Genomic DNA, 20,124 nt, shown 5'->3' on the forward strand with positions numbered 1-20,124 from the left:
CATTTGCGGCAGATGCCATAACCACCATAACCATTACCTCACTAGAGTTGATTCGAAATTCGAATCTTAGGAGGTAGGTGAAGGTCTTCTATAGGAAAATATGTGACAAATAAGTTTCGGGTAGTCTACCGAAGTGTTTTACGTATTTTAATTTAATAATACACATATATAAATATGTAACATAAACTGTGATTTTATTTTCAAAACCACTTAATTTCATTTAACCGCCATCTATTGACAAATTTACGCAACAGTTCCTCTCGGCTCAAACAGGTAGCATTCATGAAATGCGCTCCCCAGTACCCCCGTGAAATGCGCCTGATAATTATAGATAAGGTACTGATTTTCTTCATCAGCGCTAGCAAAAGCGTGAAAACTCTTTCGGCATTCGTCGACGAAGAAATCCATGAAGTAACGGTTTGCTTTAATGGCTAATTTGTCGGAGGGATGGTTCTTGTTGAGTTTCCATTCGAATGCGTTCTTTTCGGGGTGAAATTGTACGCCGTAGAAGGGGTATCTGAAACATAGGTATAGTTGGTCAAGCAAATCTTGTCAATAGAAAAAGGTGCGAAAATCAAATTTTCTATGGGACGATATCCCTTCGCGCCTACATTTTTTAAATTTACCGCCTTTTTCTACTGACAAGATTTGCTTGACCAACTATATATACATTTTTAATGAAATGGAAAAATAATAAAAAATAGGTAGTGACTGGTCGGGGTCGGGGGAGAACCTACTATTACGAAAGAAGTTAGCCTGTTGAAAAATTGAGTTCAATATTCAAGAAACCAAAATTTAAAATAGCAATGACAAATTCTTCTAAGGATGCAATACAATACCAGTAAAAGCTGACAAAAAGTATAATTGCCAAAAACAGTACCGACCGCGCAGGCTTTTAAATCCGTAAATCCTCTATTGTCCCCATGGTCTCAATGAATGAATCTCAGAAACCATCGGGGTCAATGCCGTCCTCGAAACGTCGGAGGTCGAAATACTTACACATATTTTACTGGAACTTGAATTTGGACCATAGTTAAGTTGTGGACTCACATAATAGAGGGCGGTAGACGTAACGACAATTGTGTCGTTTCAAAATGAATCCATTCGACCCTCTTAGGAAATATCTACCCTAGCTATTACCTTTTCTTAACACCGAAATCGCAAAACCGGTTGGATTTAGCCGAGTTTGAATTTAAGCGACTCAATTTCTGATCTGATCTGAATGTATCTGATGATACATTGCTCGCGGAACTGATGGCCGGTGGGGCCGGAAGGTTCTGGAGTGGCGTCCGCGTACCGGAAGACGAACTGCCGGTAGGCCTCCAACGAGATGGAGCGACGACCTGGTGAAGGTCGCGGGAATTCGGTGGTTGCGAGCGGCACAGGATCGGTCGGAGTGGCGAGCCTTGGGGGAGGCCTATGTCCAGCAGTGGACGTCTATCGGCTGAAATGATGATGATGATGATGAATTTCTGATCGAACGTATTATGCTCAACTGAACGCCATAGTCGTCACCGTATGAAGACACCGCCAGTCTTCAGTCAAGTTATGGGAGCAATGTAAAGCTGCCTGTCCACTGAATCTCCTCAAGCATTATTGCCCACTTTCTGAACGTACCTATTATTTTCAACGCTGGCGATGAACTGTACGCCATAGTAGTCATCACCGTATGACGTCACTCGCCAATCCTCAGTCAAGTTATGGGAGATTAGGTTCTGAAATAAATTAAATAAATGTATCATCTTTATATCCGATATCCATTTTTATACGCATATCCAATACAACCGAGACATCAATCGTTAAAAAGGATTTTCTGCATGAACTACGTATTTATTTATAATATTTACAGTAGGTACATATGGTGCTACTTTCTCGCATTAGTGCGTAAAAGAGCACTTTTCGTGAATATGTAGAAAGTTTAAAGAGCCATATGTACTGTAAAACGTTGTACTACGATACACGTGCGAATAGGTAATTGCGTGCGCAACTCCTGTCGATTGTCAGCCCCGCCCAGCAAAATGTCAATTGATGTCAGGTAGTTTAGTGTTGTTTACCAATATCTCAATCGAGATTTTGCTAAGACGTCAGTCTTCCGTGACCACAGCTAGTGTAACCTAGCTGAAACGTCGGAAAAAGGGTAAAAAAACGAAATTTAATCGCGTTAGACCCGGTAATGGCATTAATTGGACCCGAGTATGTCCTTAAACGGGACCCGGATATGTCCTTAAACTACGTCCAAAAGAGAGGTATGGGCACTGTGAATGACATCTCGCTTTGTGTGGTAGGGCACAGGACAGCTGATGTCATTCCAGATCTAGAGCAGAGCCACAGAATAACTAATAGTACTACCGTACAGAAAATTCACTCCTTCACAAAAGCCAGATTTAGGTATAAAATTATACCTACACTCGCCGCCTGCAAGCAAAATTGAAACTTATAACCGCGCACGAACCGTGAATCTTCTTTGCGCGCCGCAGTTTTATGACCGAGCTGCGAGTGTCGGCACGGGGTTGTCACTTGACAAGTTTTTGTACCTATACCTACTGATTTATTATTCTTAAGATAAATATGTAGGAATTACAAACGTTGATTCTGTAAACATAAAATTTTTAGCCGGAAATAGTATGTCTGATTCTCACGGAAGTAGGTATGCCACAGAATGTATGTATGTAAACACTTTATTGTACATAAGACAGATTACAAACACAATAAAAGAACAAAAATATATACAATGTACAAAGGCGGACTTATACCTATAAGGGATCCCTAAAAGTACTTATTCCTTTGAAAATATGTCGGTCAATATAGACAGGAATTAAAAAAAAAAGTTTTTTCTGCTTCCTTGTTCTTCCGTTTATTCAGACATCCGTAAACAGAACATTATCTTTTATACAGATTAGATCGCGATTTAGGTTTCGAAGCCATTGCGTATTTACAATTTTGCGCGAGCGCCACGTGACACGACTATCGTGCGAGCCGAGCGGCAGCCCACTGCCATACACCGTCCCGGGCGGTGCGCCGGCCAAATATACCTAAACTGCGCAGTGACACCCCCCTGGCAGAGCCCAACTGGGGAAGTACCTCCACCTTACAGAAAACCGCAGCCAAATAACACTAGACCCTACTCATAGTGTTGTGTTCCTGCCGGTAAGTAAGGTTGCCAGAGCTCAACGAGGGAGAGGAGTGTTAGGGTCGGCAACGCGCGTGTAATATCTCCGGTGTTGCAGGCGTCCATAGGCTACGGTAACTGCTTACCATCAGGCGGGCCGTATGCTTGATTGCCACCGACGTTGTATATAAAAAAATAAAAATAAAGTTATGAGTACTCTACTTGTTCCGGTCCTGAGATAATCTCATCCAGAAGTGACCCGCAATCTTCGGCATGTCATCCACCCAACTACAAATACAAAAATACAAAATACAAAAATTCTTTATTTAATAAATTAGCAATATATAATGATTTAAAGGGATGGAGCCGCCCAGTAAGCATAAGAATGCCTGTGTCGGGAGACACCGCTCTTCCCTAACTATGTTTTTACATAGAAACAATAACACGACTAATACAATCAATTCTAAATTTAACATGCTAACTATAAACTATAACTATGTAAATAAAGTAACCTAAACTAAACAAACATATAGATTAATCTAACATTTTAGAATTAACATTTATATTACATTAGGAATTAAAAGAAACACAATTTAAAAAGTTACATGAATTATGAAATAATATGAGCGTAAAGAGAGATCTTTTCTGTGTGTGTGTAAGAGCGTGTGTGGATGTGTGATGTGAGTGTAGGTGTGTATGTGCGTGTGTGTGCATGTGCGTGTGCATGTGTGTGTGTGTGTGTGTGCGATTGTTTAGATTCAACGTAGTAAGTTCTCTGTCTCATCATATGATTTAGTTTTTAGCCAATGTGCTAGGAGCTTTTTACACTCATGGTAAGATTTGGAGTGTATGTCTAGTAATTTATTAATTTTATTGTAAAGGTGTGCGGATTTTATGTTAAACTGTGAGCTAGCAAATGAGGTTCTAGTTTTAGATGGATTAGCTATATTGACAATCAATCTTTTCTTTTTGTAGTTTGGGTTGAATGGTAGAGTCCTATGTTTTTTAAGGGAAGTCTGCAGAATGTACAATTTTCTGACAGATAGAAGTCCACTAATTTGGTATAGTAGTTCAGTAGGAAATCTATTCTTTTTGAAATACATGATCTTGATAAGTGCTCGTTGTGCTCTTTCAATGTCTATGAACCGGCTTTTAGCAGCACCCCCCCAGACAGTGATGCAATACATCAAGACAGACTGTACCAAGGACGTGTATATTTCATTTAAAATGTTACGACTTTTTGTTTCTTTCGTGATTATTGTTACAGGCACAATATGTCTTAGTGTCTTAAATATCCAGAGTAGCTTTCTGATCCTAGATATTACCTGGTCTATGTGCGAGTACCAACTTAGATGCTCATCTACTAGAACTCCCAGATACTTGATTTGTGCAACTTTTTCGATAGATGGGCATCCACAATTTGTACCAACACAAGATTGATCAAAATGTATTTTGATATCCATATTCTGTTTGGGCTGTGAGCTACTTGTAATACTGAAACACATATATTTTGTTTTTCCGGTGTTCAGTGTCAATAGGTTCATTCGCAACCATTTAGAGATCTCGGTCATTCCTAGTTCAGCGCTGATTTTCACTAAGTCCCATGATTTGCCGGTATATACAACAGCCGTATCATCCGCGTACGAATAAAGTTTTGCGTTAGGAATCGTCATGTTACAGAGATCATTGATGTATATTAGAAATAATGTAGGTCCTAAAACACTTCCCTGGGGTACACCGTAAGAGACATTCTCATCAGTACTGGTGCGTTGTGATATTTTAACTCTTTGCTTCCTGTTAGTGATATAATTTTTAAGTAGCAAGAGTGGTGTACCTCTTACACCAATTTTCTCAAGTTTTTGTAGAAGAATAGGGACAGAGACGGTGTCGAAAGCCTTCTTAAGGTCTAGGAAGACCTTAAGAAGGCTTTCGACACCTACACCAACTAGCTTATGAATCTTATGATTATGAACGTGAAGTACTCCTTTCAGCTGAAAACAGCCACGAGGTTTCGGGCATTATGAAATGAAGAAAGAAAGCTCGTACGTTGCTTACAAATGTGAAGGTGCTTACAAACCGCGTGTTTAAAGTGTTAAGTAGAGTACTGTAAGAGAGGCCTATATGCTCAGCAGTAGGCGATAAAGGGCTGACAATATGATAATACTCGTACCTCATCGATAATGCAGAACTGGTGCGCGTTGACAGTCACATTTTGTGTTGCAAGTATCTCGATGACGTCCTCGTCGGCGTCTCTGAACATTTTACTGTCCCGGAAATCTGCAACAAATGTTGAATTGAGACTGATTTGACTCGCATTTAAAACAGCAGGATCGGTGCTGCTGCTGCATTTCGTATGCTGGATGGCCAAGGTCTTCCGCTCACATGACCAGGGGGCTTAGCCAAGCATCGTTCGCAGAGAAACAAAACACTATCTGACTCTATTGAAAATTGTGTAATAATATTTGAAACGGCTATTAAATTATAAAACATTTTTTTTACAAACCAAAATAATATAATAAATATTATAGGGACATTCTTACACAAATTGACTGTCCACGGTAAGCTCAAGAAGGCTTGTGTTGTGGGTACTCAGACAACGATATATATAATACTTATACAAATACTTAAATACATAGAAAACATCCATGACTCAGGAACAAATATCTGTGCTCATCACACAAATACATGCCCTACGCGGGATGCGTATTTACAAAAGCTAAACTATTTCAGTCACGCCTCAGATTATAATCGGGGAGCTTTTGTTTATGCATATTAGTTAACAATATCTATACCATTTCGGTAAAAAGTAGTCACTCAAATGGATTAGCTTTTTGCTTACATATTTTCAAATATTATTCACGACAAAACCTAGTCGAGTTTAATAACGTCAGTATGGTTTGAATATGATATCTAAATTTTAATAATACTTATTTACTCAAATGGATTATTCCTAGCCACGGTTGGCAAATGTTCCTCGGTCTGAATACGCGGATGTAGGATCACATCCTATATATCAGATCGGACAATGTGAAAACGCTCTAAACATGAGTATTTTTAAAAAAAACTCCCTTATACCTTGACTTTAAACAAAGTATTTTTTTTACTTATAACAGTTATAACCTACTTGGTTCGTATGAATTAATGACGTAATTAAAAAGAAAAGCTATAACTCCCTTAGGAATAAAGCTTTTTTTCACAATCCATAACTCCCGCGGGTACAATAATAGTTATTTGTTATACAAGGGTGCAAAGTTGTATTTTACCCGCGAGTGTGGAATTGAAACACGAGCAAGCGAAAGGATTCTATAGTTGAACCATGAGCGAAGCGAGTGGTTCTAAAAGAGAATCCTGAGCGTAGCGAGTGTTTTAACACACGAGAAGTACAATACATTTGCACCCGTGTGTAACACAAAACTTTTCCCTTTACTATAGGGAGGAAAGTGCAACATTCACAGGCGTTAGATCATCTTCATCAACTGGAATCACTCATTTTTTTACGATATTATAACAAAAAACTCGAAATTCTGTACTTTTACGTGAGAAGTTTTAAAGCAAAATTTTTGTTGTCAATGTTGACATTTCTGACGTATGAAATGTCAATGATGCGTTTTGAAATAGCATCGACTTAACTTGTGCGTTCAGAATTATATTTAACATAATTATTAAAAAAACAAACGTTTATTATGGAATTTTAAGGTTTATGACTTAAGATCATTAAATAAAGCTAAATCTGGTATTTTTTATTAGATTTTCAAATCATTTATCTAATGATAATTAATATCATGGAAGATTGATAATTAATATCGAACGAACCATTATTATGAGCGTTTTACGTTTTGTTATCTGTCAAGCTACTTAAACACGCTCCATCCAAGGTCAAATTACTTTCCCCACTAGTGGATAAAATGCGTTTTTCCCCGCTTGTTTTAAAGGATAAAAGACGGCTTTCCGAGCTAGTGAGGGGAAAAAGCCTTTACCCTTCAGTACCCTTGAATGTGAAAACGCTCTAAACATATTTTAAAAGAAAACTCCCTTATACCTTTGACTTTAAACAAAGTATTTTTTTTTACTTATAACGATGTCATTTGGGCAGGTCGCGACATCTATAGGCGAGGAAGAAGCTTACCATCCGATTTCTCCCATTCTCAAAAACCTGTTAAAGGTACAGTATGTATAAGTTACTCTATGGTTTACTAAAAAGGCTAGTACTGCACTCTGGTGGCAGAACATTGCAGTAATATCCCCTATTGTGACTAACGAAAATGCGGACAAACAATACATTATGACATTTATGACTTACTATGTACGTACGTACGAGTTACTTACGTACTTTATGGGAATCAATAGAGACCCCCCCTACAATTGTGAGCATACATGGGAATGGTGTACGGGATGCCGTACACCATCTGACGGCCCGTTCTCTTATTTGCCATCGACAACGAAGCTACCTACCAGCAGTAAAATCCAACGGTAAATTGTCATAAGAATAACAAGTGATCCGGTTCTCCGGCTCCCCCCGTCCTGAAGCCAGGATCAGCAGCAGTTCGAAGCCAAGACACGTGCCGAAGATGGGGAAGTAGTCCCCAGCATCGTTCAGCTCCATGGCTAGCTCGTAGATATGCTGGCCGGCGTCAGCGTAGCCGTTGGACTGGTTGAAGTAGGTGGCTCCGCCGGGGATGAGGACCCTGGAAATGCCATCTTCGTAAGAATGTACGAGAGAACTTATAACAAGCAAAACTAGTCTCTAACACGTTTGTTTAAATAAAAACAATGTGTCTGGGTTAGCGTTGTTGATGACTGCCAAATTTCAATTCGATAGCTTAAGTAGATGGACAGAGTCGCCCTAAGTATTCCTTATGTAAGTACCTTTTTGGTACGGAACTCTAAAAAATGACCACAAACCAAAAGTGTGCGACCGGGGTTTTGATCTCGATTTCGGCAGATTTCGGCATAAGAATCTTATTTCGGGCAAAGGTCGAAGGTTCGGTTTCGGCCAACAAACTGTCGAAATTTTCGGCCACGCCGATTTCCATAATGATAAGTTAATTTTTTTTTTAATTTTTTTATTTATAATTTATTTATTAAGATAACTAGGATCCATTGGGGTTAGGTACATGGTGACTTAAAATCTATTGTTAATATTTAAAATACTAATTAAATTAAATTAATTTAAAAAATTACAATAAATTAAATGAATGGATTTTTTTTACAATAAATTAAATTAATACAGTCAAAATTCGCAATAAATTATTAAAATCAATTAAAATAGAATTCACAAATAAATAAATAAAATCAATTAAATTAAAATTTACACAATTGACTACCCATGATCATTAAGTTATTAATGTGTTTGTGCATGGGCGAATCAGGCTTTTCTATAAAAACTTTTAGGATGCTGTTAGAGCTGCCCCGCATCCTACTGACTAGCGAGGCAGTTCTTTTGCGCACGATGGCGTGAAACCCGTCTGTACTGTACGTGCCTCCGCAAACATTTTAGATGCACTACACTACATTAATGTTAAGCGTGATCCGACTTGCACCTGTTGTTTCATTATTCATACGTATAAACAGAAGGGCCACCGTTATAAAAACGAATCGATTGACACCAAAACGGTTCTGCAAATTTAGAACCATAGGTTAGACCAGGGGTCGGCAACCGGCGGCCCGCGAGCCTCCGGGTTACATCAGTGATCAGTCCTATGTCACTAAAGTGATCGAGTGAAAAAGAAAAGTCTTTCATTTCAATTAATTTTTTTTGGCACCTGCGAAAACTGGACGGGTGGCGTAAGCATTGGTGGAGTGAAACTCACCAATTTGCGGTACGCGGACGACACCACACTTCTTGCATCGAACGAGGCGGAAATGGTAGCCCTATTAAGCAGAATGGAAGCTATCAGTGAGGAAATGGGTTTATCTATAAACAGATCGAAGACGAAGATAATGATAGTGGACAGAGCTCAAAAACTCGAACTGACTGGCGTGCTCAATCTTTTGTCTAATAAATTCACGAAATATTAACAGTGTGCGGCCCGCTGCAATTTTGCTAACCGCTATTTGGCCCTTGGCTGCTAAAAGGTTGCCGACCCCTGGGTTAGACAATTTGATGAGTCAAATAATCCGAACTTGTAAATGGCTATAAAAGCCGACTTTATGTACTTACCCGTTTATCTTGGACATGAGATCTGCATAGTAAGCACGATCTCTACCAATCCTAAAAAAGTATACAAAATTTAGTATCTCGCCCATTATTTTCAGTCGAAGCTTTAAGGATGACTCACGTTAGACCGGACCGTGATCGGGCCTGAGCTTCCGGCGCTTCGTTTTCTATGGAAAGCATCACGTGATCACCTGTCATGTCATAGAAAAGTAAGCGCCGGAAGCTCCGGCCCGGACACGGCCCGGTCTAACGTGAAACTTTTCTATAAGACAATCTTCCTCGCAGTGTACTAATCATAATGGTCCATCATTCAGACTTTGTTTTTGATTTTAAGGCGGGATTCAGCCAGTGTACGGCACTGTGCAGCACAAGCATATGTGACGTTTTCAATCAAAAGGTACCACATTGTCGCATACCATAAGGACGAAAATTACTTGTATCATTATACGAAAAACCTGTCAGAGCGTCCTTATGACACATATTCAGTACAAAAATGCTTGTGCCCCACAGTGCCTCACACTGGTTGAATTCCGCCTTTAGACCGACTAGGAACTATATAAGGTACTTGATTTGTTTGCTTACAAAACTTTGATGCTAGGCACCGCCCACGACAAACCATGACTTTTTATAAATTATTAACTCTATCTACTCTAGTATATATAGACTGCTATGATATTTCATGGCTCTTCTACACGATGGACCATCATATTACCCACTAAAATGGGCCAGCGTATAGAGAGGGTCACTACTCTCTCGGTGTCGGATGGCTTATGGCGCGGCGGGATGGGCCATAAGCCATCCGACACCACTAACCCTCTCTACACGCTGGCCCATCTCAGTAGGCCACCATAATGGTCCATCGTGTAGAGGAGCCATCACATTACTATATGCGTGCGTGTATGTAATGTATATTGTATATGTGTGTGTCCCATAACTTACACAATAGGCACGACTCTAGCTCCAGCCGGTTGACTTGTCAAGGATGTTGAAGCGACTTTAAAAAAAGTCGCCGGCAAGCACAGCCGAATTGCACTTTCCCATACAAACGTACCTTAGTTCCGCTCTCATTTTAAAACTACGTATTGGATTGTAATGAAACTTTGCACATAACATGACATGAGGTATATCTAGGTTTGAAATTAGTTTATACAGCTCCAGTTTATAAAACAAACGAAATAAAACAAAAACAAGTTTTGTATGAAAAACTTAAATTTGCCGTATTTTTTTAACTATGGTATCTGAAGCTACATAAACTAATTACAGACATAGATATACCTTATTCTATTGTAAGTACAGTTTCAGAGCAATCTAGCTAGTCGTTTTAAAATGAGAGCGGAACTACGTTTGTATGGAGAAACGAGCTTACCGGAGACCCATAAGAAGCTGTGATGTAACTAGTATAGTTCTCCTCTGGATACTTTGTATGGATGGAGATACAAGGATTGCTCCAATGATCGGTCTGTTGTTGACGCGGTCTGTTTTTCTAATTTATTGAAGTGTTAATATGTGTGCGTGTACGTATTGTACTGTGTGTCCATAGTAACTTACATGATAGGCACGACTCTAGCGCCAGCCGCTTCAACATCCTTCACGTATGACGCGGCAATGTAACTCCTGTAATTTTCCTCTGGGTACTTTGTATGGAGATACCAGGACTGCTCCTGAGCTAGCACTCCTATAATCGGTCTGTTGTTCACGCTGTCCGTTTTTACTTCATGGAAGAAGTATAGAAGAGACAGAAGCAGAAGGGGCTTCATTGTGAACTGAGCTGAAATAAGAAGTTTACGAGCGATATCAAAAGTTCATATTCTTTGACTACTTACTTTTAGCCTTGGCCCTTTACCTTGGCCTTAGTTTTAGCAATTCAAGAAAAAATTACACTTTATATTTCTATATAGATACCATAGTGATCATTCGTGATATTTTCAGACCCCCTCAGATCTTACTGTAGCTCTAACAAAGCCCACCACAACAGTGTTGCTCCTAGCGAAACTAGTTATTATAAATAAACACTCTTCAATGAAGATCTCTTCTTAGGAAACACAATATTCAGTTACCCCAAAGACGAATCTCCTAAAAGTCACGTAATACTACATGAGAGGGGTCTAATCTAGTATGATGTAATTTATGGACAAACCCCATTTTTAAAATAAAAATCTCATACTGAATCGTTAGCACTTTCGATTGAAACCCCAAAATCAAAATTATCTTTTCCAGAACGTTGCCCTTAGTACCTATAAGCTTATGTAGTTTTTGTTCCTTACACACCGAAAGGAAACTAGTTTTTCCTGACAAATACCCTCCCATTCGCTTATCCTCGACGGAGCTAATAATTTTTATAAAAAAAGAGCTAAAAGAAAAAATGTTCATTAAATATGATAAGTGCACTAATTTAAATTAAAACTACAATTAATATTGCACTGTTTTACCCAATGACCCTGATTTGTGGAGACAGAATTTCTACTTTTTTTTTGTAACCAATTTTGTATAACTTTGTTCATGAAATAAAATAAAATCAAATCAGGTCAAACGAATTATATCAGGTACAGATACTAGAAAGTTTCGTTACGTTAAAGGAACTCACAGCTTGTCGTCACGGAAGCTCAGGACACACTCCACTGATTTTCAGTATAGCTCTAACAACCACGGAGGCGGAATATAAGGAAATCTCTAAGTAGGCAACTCAATTTATCTTTTGTTAATCGCTAATTAGATTATCAACTGATGATAGCGCGTTTGATTTTTACCGATAAATTGTTTTGAAAAACCGGCCAAGTGCGAGTCGGACTCGCGTTCCAGGGGTTACACAATTACACAATTTAAACAATGTATTTTTTATGTGAAATGTAAGTGAAATGTCTTTAAAAAAACCGGTAGGGGTCGGATCAAAAACTAAGTAATTAAGTCCGACTCACGCTTGACTATTCTGTGTATTTTTTTCAAAATTTTAGACCCAGTAGTTTCGGAGATAAAGGGGGGAATGGTCATTTTTTGTATATTTTTTTGAATAACTTCTAAACTGTTTATTCTAAAATTATAAAAGAAATATATTTGAGTTCCTCACAATGAGCTCTTTCATTTGATATGTAACACGATATAGTTTGAAAAACTTTATTTTTTAATTTTCTCATTTACCCCCCAAAAGTGGTCCCCATGTTTAAATTTTATTTGTTTACGTTACATGTCCATCTTTGGGTCACAAACTTACATATGTATACCAAATTTCAGCTTAATTGGTCCAGTAGTTCAGGAGTAAATAGGCTGTGACAGACGGACAGACGGACACACGAGTGATCCTATAAGGGTTCCGGTTTTTCCTTTTGAGTTACGGAACCCTAAAAAGCAAGTTGGTTGCTAGGTTTTTCATAGCGGTCGATAATATATGAAAAGTAATTATTACTAATTTATAAAAAATGTAGTGCACACGTATTTTGTTTTATTTTTATATATGTACCTACACTATGTATTTAGCAGAAAGTTTTTAAACTGATCAAGGTCCAGTAAGTTTTTTTTTACACCAAAATCGTCAGAACATCGTTATTATTAACCAGACGTGTAAAAAACCCGGCCAAGTGCGAGTCGCACTCGCGCACGAAAGATTCCGTACCGTTACGCAAAAAACGGCATCTTAATCACGTTTGTTGTATGAGAGCCCCACTTAAATATTATTTTTATTCTGTTTTTAGTATTTGTTATAGCGGCAACAGAAATACATCATCTGTGATAATTTCAACTGTCTAGCTATCACGGTTCATGAGATACAGTCTGGTGACAGACGGACAGCGGAGTCTTAGTAATAGGGTCCCGTTTTTACCCTTTGTATACGGAACCCTAAAAATGACGTACAGGGATATACTTAACAGTATCAAAGCACTTCAGAATACTAACAAGCCAAACATATTCGATGGGTTTATGACTCACACTCATAGAGCTAAAATATCTAAGGCAGAGTGAGACCAAAGATATATGTAACTCCGTATAAGATAAGTAAAGTCTAAGAAAAAATGTACCTCGGAAAATAAAAATAAAATTATGCTCGAATAGATATCCAAAGGTATGGTGGCCTATACTCCTGTAGATGGCGGCACTGTTAGTTTCATTGTAGAAAGATGGCAGTAAATTTACTCTGACTACATAATTTACTATGTTGCTGTTTGTAAAGGAATTACGAATAACTTGTTTATCGCCGTCAAGCTCGGCCGAATTGCACCTTCCCATACAAACGTAGTTCCGCTCTCATTTTAAAACTACGTATTGGATTGTAATGAAACTTTGCACATACAATGACATGAGGTATATCTAGGTCTGTAATTAGTTTATATAGCTCCAGTTTATAAAACAAATGAAATAAAACAATAACAAGTTTTGAATGAAAAACTTAAATTCGCTGTATTTTTTTAACTATGGTATCTGAAGCTACATAAACTAATTACAGATATAGATATACCTTATCCTATTGTAAGTACAAACTTTCAGAGCAATGCAGCTAGTTGTTTTAAAATGATAGCGGAACTACGTTTGTATGGAGAAACGAGCTTGCCCGAGACCCTTAGTTTAATATACAAATGTGCCATTCAATCAAAAGGGTACTTATTGTCGGTTGTCAATAAGGCGCTATTTCCATATATCTTCAATTTGAAATCAACCTCATTGACAAGCTACAATGTGGTACCTTTTGGTTGAAAATGTCACAAATGTTCTACTTATTTCGTTTCGCCATCAAAGTACGTTCCCATCTTTGGATGACTGATGACAATCTTAAAAATCCCATCGTCCGTTCACACGTGTAAAATTGTAAATACATTGTAAAAACGTTGACAAAGATGTCAAGGCGCACGATTATGTCATGGCAACAATGATTGTTGATTATCAGTTATAAATCACGAACCGTTCTCTTGGCTAATATATCTTGAGCCGTTAATTCGGTTGGCAACTGTCAATTTTTTTTTTAAAGGTATTTTTTATTGGTGGCATTAGTTTTTACCAGTTTCTAGTTTTGTTTTGTGAGATCTGACCTGACACCCAGAAGCATTTGTTTTGTTTTTGAATTTGGAACCCTTAGTTACTCAACAAAATTCGAAAATTTGTACACGGGGTCTTAGGAAGTTAAAAAAACCGGCCAAGTGCGAGTCGGAATCGCGCACCGAGGGTTCCGTACTTTTTAGTATTTGTTGTTATAGCGGCAACAGAAATACATCATCTGTGAAAATTTCAACTGTCTAGCTATGAGCAACGTCTGTCTGTCTGTCACCAGGCTGTATCTATGAGCAACGGTTCAGATACAGCCTGGTGACAGACAGACAGACAGACGGACAGACGGACAGCGGAGTCTTAGTAATAGGGTCCCGTTTTTACCCATGGTACGGAACCCTAAAAATGCCTTTTAGGTCATAAAAAAAACAATAATTTAATTTATTCCTAGGATTGACAGGTACAACCTTTTACTGACTCTATAAGACCTTGCGAACCCCCATTGGCTCCGCCATTTTGAAATCCAAAAACGAAATCGCAAAGAAAATGCGACCTACAGAGGAGAACAGCCAAACAGACACACGAAAGCATTTTTCCAAAGCTCAAATGGAGCTTCGCTTGCGGTTTGCGCTTGCTTGTTTTTTGTCTGTCTGTTTCCTCTTCTCGCCTAAATCGATGGAGCTAGTTTGAGTCTTAGGAAATAGGATACCTAGGATAGCTAGTTCATTATAAGTTATGGCCAGATTTATACTGGTCCGTTGTGAACATTGTGATGAACAACGTAGGCATTTAATGTACTACGTAATTATCATGGTGTATTTATATGAATAAGATGAGTGAATATTAAAGACTGCTAATAAATTTATCCAAAAACTGAAACTCATTACTTTAAAGCACCGCAGAGAACGCGGAGACCTAATAGAGAGTTACAAAATACTATCTGGGCGCTATGACCTTAAGGCTTTTCAAGAGATGTTTAAGCGCAACAACAGCGACCGTCTGAAGAGGTCATCACTTAAAGCTAGAAAGGCATAGGTCTCACAGTAACCCTTACGAACACTTTCTGAGCAACCGAGTAGTAAGGGCTTAGAACAAACTCCCAGAAGACGTAGTTTCAGCACAAAATGTAAACCATTAAAATAAATTAGACAAGCATAACACTACATCTAATACTCGTTCATGATAACTACATATCTTTATGATTACTGGATACAGGCCATATCAGTTGCCATAACTGCCTGCCTGCTTATTCAATAATAATAATAATAATTTAATATTATGCGATAGTAACTGTATTTCCGTCTAATATTTTTTTCAAGTTTATTTATTAAATCGATTTTAAAATGCTGGATGTACTTACGTGTAAAGGTTATTGACTGAGCGAGTGCGAAATGTTTCCGTGTCAGCTTGTAATTGCATGAATAACATGAATTCTATAGTAGTTTAAAGGATGACTCACGTTAGACCGGGCCGTGACCGGGCCGGAGCTTCCGGCGCTTACTTTTCTATGACATGACAGGTGATCACGTGATGCTTTCTATAGAAAATGAAGCGCCGGAAGCTCCGGCCCGGTCACGGCCCGGTCTAACGTGAGTCATCCTTAACTTGTATTTTTTTCTTAAGTACTCGTAATGCATGTTAATTATTAGGTGTAATGTTTTCAAAAGATGTATCGCGCCGAGTTTGTTGCCGATCCCATATTGGGAGACCCTCCTTCAATTGAGGGGGATTTAAATCTTCTCGGGGCAGAGGTGTAGGGTTAGAGCCGGCGTAGCTTTATTTGACGTTCATAAGCGCATTGTAATATGCCTACTTGAATAATAAACTATCTTTATCTTGGGCAAAAATGCTTTACAGCCATTGATAAAAAACAAATCAAAACAATATATTTTTATTCGGGTGCAACCGGGCGTGTCACACTCCGCGATTTCGTCGCGTCGCTACAAGTACCTGCGGCCGCCTCAATTTTGTGGTTTTGCCATAGCAAAGATAGATATAACTCCGTAATAGATGGATACAGTCTAAGGAAAAACGTGCCTCGAAAATCACAAAAATTTGATTCTCAATCAGATGGCGCCACTAGTTTTGGCCTACTCTCGTATAGAGGGCGTTGACTGTTTCGTTTGTTATTTATAATTTAACGCATACCAGTGAAAGAGCATGGGTCAAAATCATATAAAAATAATTAATGCAAATAAAATAATCATTAATCCATATTTAAATACATTTTAACGTATTTTTATAAATCTTCATTTTTAGTTTTAAAGTATGTCAATAGATGGCAGTGAATCTACAGTGGTTACAAAATTTACTATGACAGTAGTACCGCTCTATCTTATTATATCCTCATTGGCCATAGTATAGGTAATTGCCACACACCGCTATGGATCGGACGCCTGCACGCGCTTGCACCGCCTTGCGCATTATATATTCTGTGGTGCAACTGTAACTCTATATATTAAACAGTCCTTGTTATTAACTCGTCTTTGGTAGGTACATGGATGATTAACGACGTATATAATAAAGACCCTTTGAGATGATGATGTGTTAACGTCTATTTAAATGTTTTGTGCCATTTTGATTGTGTTCTAACGTTCTAGATGTCGCTGGAAAGGCGCTCGGAATTATTTCATCTTACCCTAAAGGGGCCCACTGACTATCAGTCCGCCGGACGATATCGGCCTGTCAGTTGTTCGGAACTGTCAAATTTTTGTTCTAACTGACAGGCCGATATCGTCCGGCGAACTGATAGTCAGTGGGCCCCTTTAAAGTGTGTTAAGCGAGAAAGCTTTTTTTTGGTGTTTATTTAGGAGTTGAGAGAGAGTCCTCCACCATATTCTTTAATTGACGCCGGGATGCATCCCGGGGGAAGGGACATCCCGGGGGAATGCGAAAAATCTAATGCCATCAAAAACATTACATGTAAAAAGATGCAAGTCTCGCAACGCAGTTCTACTACTACAAAAAAGTATTGAGATGTAATGTGAAACCAAGTCGATAAAAAATCCAAAAAGTCGATAAAAGTCGAGTAAATCTTCTCGGGTCCGTGGTGTAGGGTTGGAGCCGGCGTAGTTTTTATCGCGTATATATATATATATATATATATCTTTACTTAAAATAATTGTAGTGTATAACTAGCCTTATGAACCGATTTTGCATGTACAACCAGCCTTAAAGTTTGTAGTCTATGATTGTTCATTATTTTAGTATGTGGGTATTTTTGCACTTTGTAATTTTTCCTCAGTCACCCGTTGACCACGAACGCTGTAAAGAGTTCGAAACGTCGGGATGTATTATAAATTCAGTATACGCGATATAATCCGTTTTCATAGTTTTATTTCATGAAACCAAGTCGGTTATTTTAGTGCCAGGGGGTGTAAAACCGTAACAATATTAAATACCTTTATTTTTTTAATACATACCTATAATGACTTGGCAATCGCACGGCTACATTGTGCATGACATAAGGATAAAGGACGACTCACGTTAGACCGGGCCGTGTCCGGGCCGGAGCTTCCGGCGCTTCGTTTTCTATGGAAAGCATCACGTGATCACCTGTCATGTCATAGAAAAGTAAGCGCCGGAAGCTCCGGCCCGGTCACGGCCCGGTCTAACGTGAGTCATCCTTTAAGCGGCTATATTTTACGGTTTTACACCAAAACAAAATGACATGCATATGGAGCAATACACATACATGTAAAGCATTGTGCGCGATTCCAAGCCGCCGTGCCCCCAGACTCCTGATTCAGTGTTCAGTCTACAATTCATACTAATATTATAAATGCGAAAGTCTGTCTGTCTGTCTGTGTGTTACCTCTTCACGCTTAAACCGCTGAACCGATTTAGTTGAAATTTGGTATACAGATAGTTTGAGTCCCGGGGAAGGACATAGGATACTTTTTATCCCAGAACTCACCCCTCAAGGGGGTGAAAAGGGGGGTGGATTTTGTATGGGGAATCAATAACCGCTGAACCGATTTAGATGAAACTTGGTATGGGGATAGTTTGAGCTGTGGGAAAGGATATAGAATAATTTTATCCCCGAAATCATCCCTTGAGGGTGTAAAAAATGGGGTGGAAATGTATAGTGTGGACCAATTTGGGGGTGAAAAAAGGATGTATTAAAAAGCAGATTTGTTTAAGAATTAAGGTACCCAAATTACTAATTCCACGCAGACGAAGTCGCGGGCAAAAGCTAGTTTTAAATAAAATTAATCTAAATCGATTTTATCTACTCGTATCTATCTAATCACGAATGAATATTTGAATGTATCAAATAAATGGGCATTCCACTTTTGCCTTGTATGGCAGCTAATTCAATCAAATCCATAAACCTCGAGAATATACTGCCAATTTGTTAGCAAATTCATGGAATATTACCTGACCCAATATCATTTTCTCAGCTTTTTCAGAACTATTAGAAGAACGGCGTTTCCTAAGGGACATTCTCGTGGAATGCACGTGAAGAGGCATAGTTTTAGGTAGCTACTTTAATGTACGTATTTACATCCAATTGTCACCAGGCTGTATCTCATGAACCGTGATAGCTAGACAGTTGAATTTTTTACAGATGATGTATTTCTGTTGCCGCTATAACAACAAATACTAAAAAGTACGGAACCCTCGGTGGGCGAGTCTGACTCTCACTTGGCCGGTTTTTTTTACACTATACCACAAATGATACGTGATACCCTCATATCGGGATACCGCCGTTTAGCCAAAATATTTTTGGCCAAATTTCACTTCCCAACAAACTTATGGCATCAGTTTCATTTCCCAAATGAAATTTTAGCAAGTTTTTATTTCGCAACCATTTCATTTCGCAACCCCATAGTTGGGAAATGAAAATCACGTACAAGGTTGGGTTAGGTTAGGTTGGATTATGAAAATTTGCGAAATGAAATTTTGCCAAATGATAATTTGCGTAAAATAGTTTGGGAAGTAATACTTTGGGAAACGATTTTTGGCAATACATTAGTAAACCCCTCATATCTCTCATAGCCGAAAAAAGCTTAGGATAGGCTGAGTCAACTGTTAGAAGCACTCACCTTGCTGAGCTGTAGATGATGGAGCAGCCGAGCAGCTCTCGGCGATGGCTGGCACAGGCTCCTCAGACTCTTGGCTCGTCCGGACTTACCTTAAACACGAGTTACCTTGACCAGCGTCGACACCGCAATGAGCAGGAGAAACACTTTTGCACAACGTTTGCACACGATTTGCATATAAAATTGAACCTTTTAGATAAGCGAAACAACAGCAGGTATCGCTGGGGCGATGCTGTTGGAGTAGATTTGAGCGCTCTCCATGCCGATAACTGGCGGGAGATGGCACAGGATCGAGACGACTGGCGTATACTCGTGTCGGAGGCCAAGACTCATTTTGGGTCGCTGCACCATTAAGTAAGTAAGTAAGATAAGCGAAACGATAGTATTCCACGAAACAATTTAGCGCCGCAAGATGCGCTCCGACATTGTTTATTGTTTATTATTCAAAAACATTATAATTACAGCGTTCGCCAATACATTACAATCTTAATTGACAGACACGTGACACACGAAGACATGACACGTTCACGTAATTCAGAAATATCGAAGTAAAATAATCCCATTAACATTTTTGGTCCTTCGAACCGGACGGCGATGTATGGAGTTACCACTGTTTCTTTACTTATATTTCTCTATGCTCGTCGTCCACCAAAACACTCCCTAGCGTTTTTTATGGTTCCGTACCTAAAGGGTAAAAACGGGACCCTATTACTAAGACTCCGCTGTCCGTCTGTCCGTCTGTCACCAGGCTGTATCTCATGAACCGTGATAGCTATCTAGCTGAAAATTTCACAGATGATGTATTTCTGTTGCCGCTATAACAACAAATACTAAAAACAGAA

At 38.8% G+C, this 20,124-nt stretch overlaps 2 protein-coding genes across 2 annotated transcripts in view; one reads left to right on the forward strand and one right to left on the reverse strand.

Annotated features, from left to right (window-relative positions):
• Positions 1 to 20,124, forward strand: part of LOC134753513 (scavenger receptor class B member 1-like) — an 80,430-nt gene that overhangs the window by 47,037 nt on the left and 13,269 nt on the right. The gene's annotated exons all lie outside the window — the stretch shown is intronic.
• LOC134753533 (gamma-glutamyl hydrolase A-like) lies at positions 206 to 19,391 on the reverse strand. The gene is made up of 7 exons (XM_063689443.1): positions 19,286 to 19,391; positions 10,815 to 11,034; positions 9,270 to 9,320; positions 7,562 to 7,794; positions 5,280 to 5,386; positions 1,618 to 1,715; positions 206 to 517 (listed from the first exon to the last, which is right to left on the reverse strand). The coding sequence occupies exons 2-7, from the start codon at positions 11,021 to 11,023 to the stop codon at positions 244 to 246; spliced, it is 972 nt and encodes a 323-aa protein (XP_063545513.1). The 5' UTR covers positions 11,024 to 11,034; positions 19,286 to 19,391; the 3' UTR covers positions 206 to 243.

Source organism: Cydia strobilella, chromosome 27 (genome assembly GCF_947568885.1).
Source record: "Cydia strobilella chromosome 27, ilCydStro3.1, whole genome shotgun sequence".
Lineage (NCBI taxonomy): Eukaryota > Metazoa > Arthropoda > Insecta > Lepidoptera > Tortricidae > Cydia > Cydia strobilella.

Excerpts from the sequence above, each read along its gene's own strand:
- LOC134753533 (XM_063689443.1), bottom strand. The coding sequence starts at position 11,023 with ATGAAGCCCCTTCTGCTTCTGTCTCTTCTATACTTCTTCCATGAAGTA. Across the intron at positions 7,795-9,269 it reads CTCATGTCCAAGATAAACGG|GGTCCTCATCCCCGGCGGAG; the intron begins GTAAGTACATAA and ends TGGCATTTCCAG. Across the intron at positions 1,716-5,279 it reads AGTTCTGCATTATCGATGAG|AACCTAATCTCCCATAACTT; the intron begins GTACGAGTATTA and ends AATTTATTTCAG.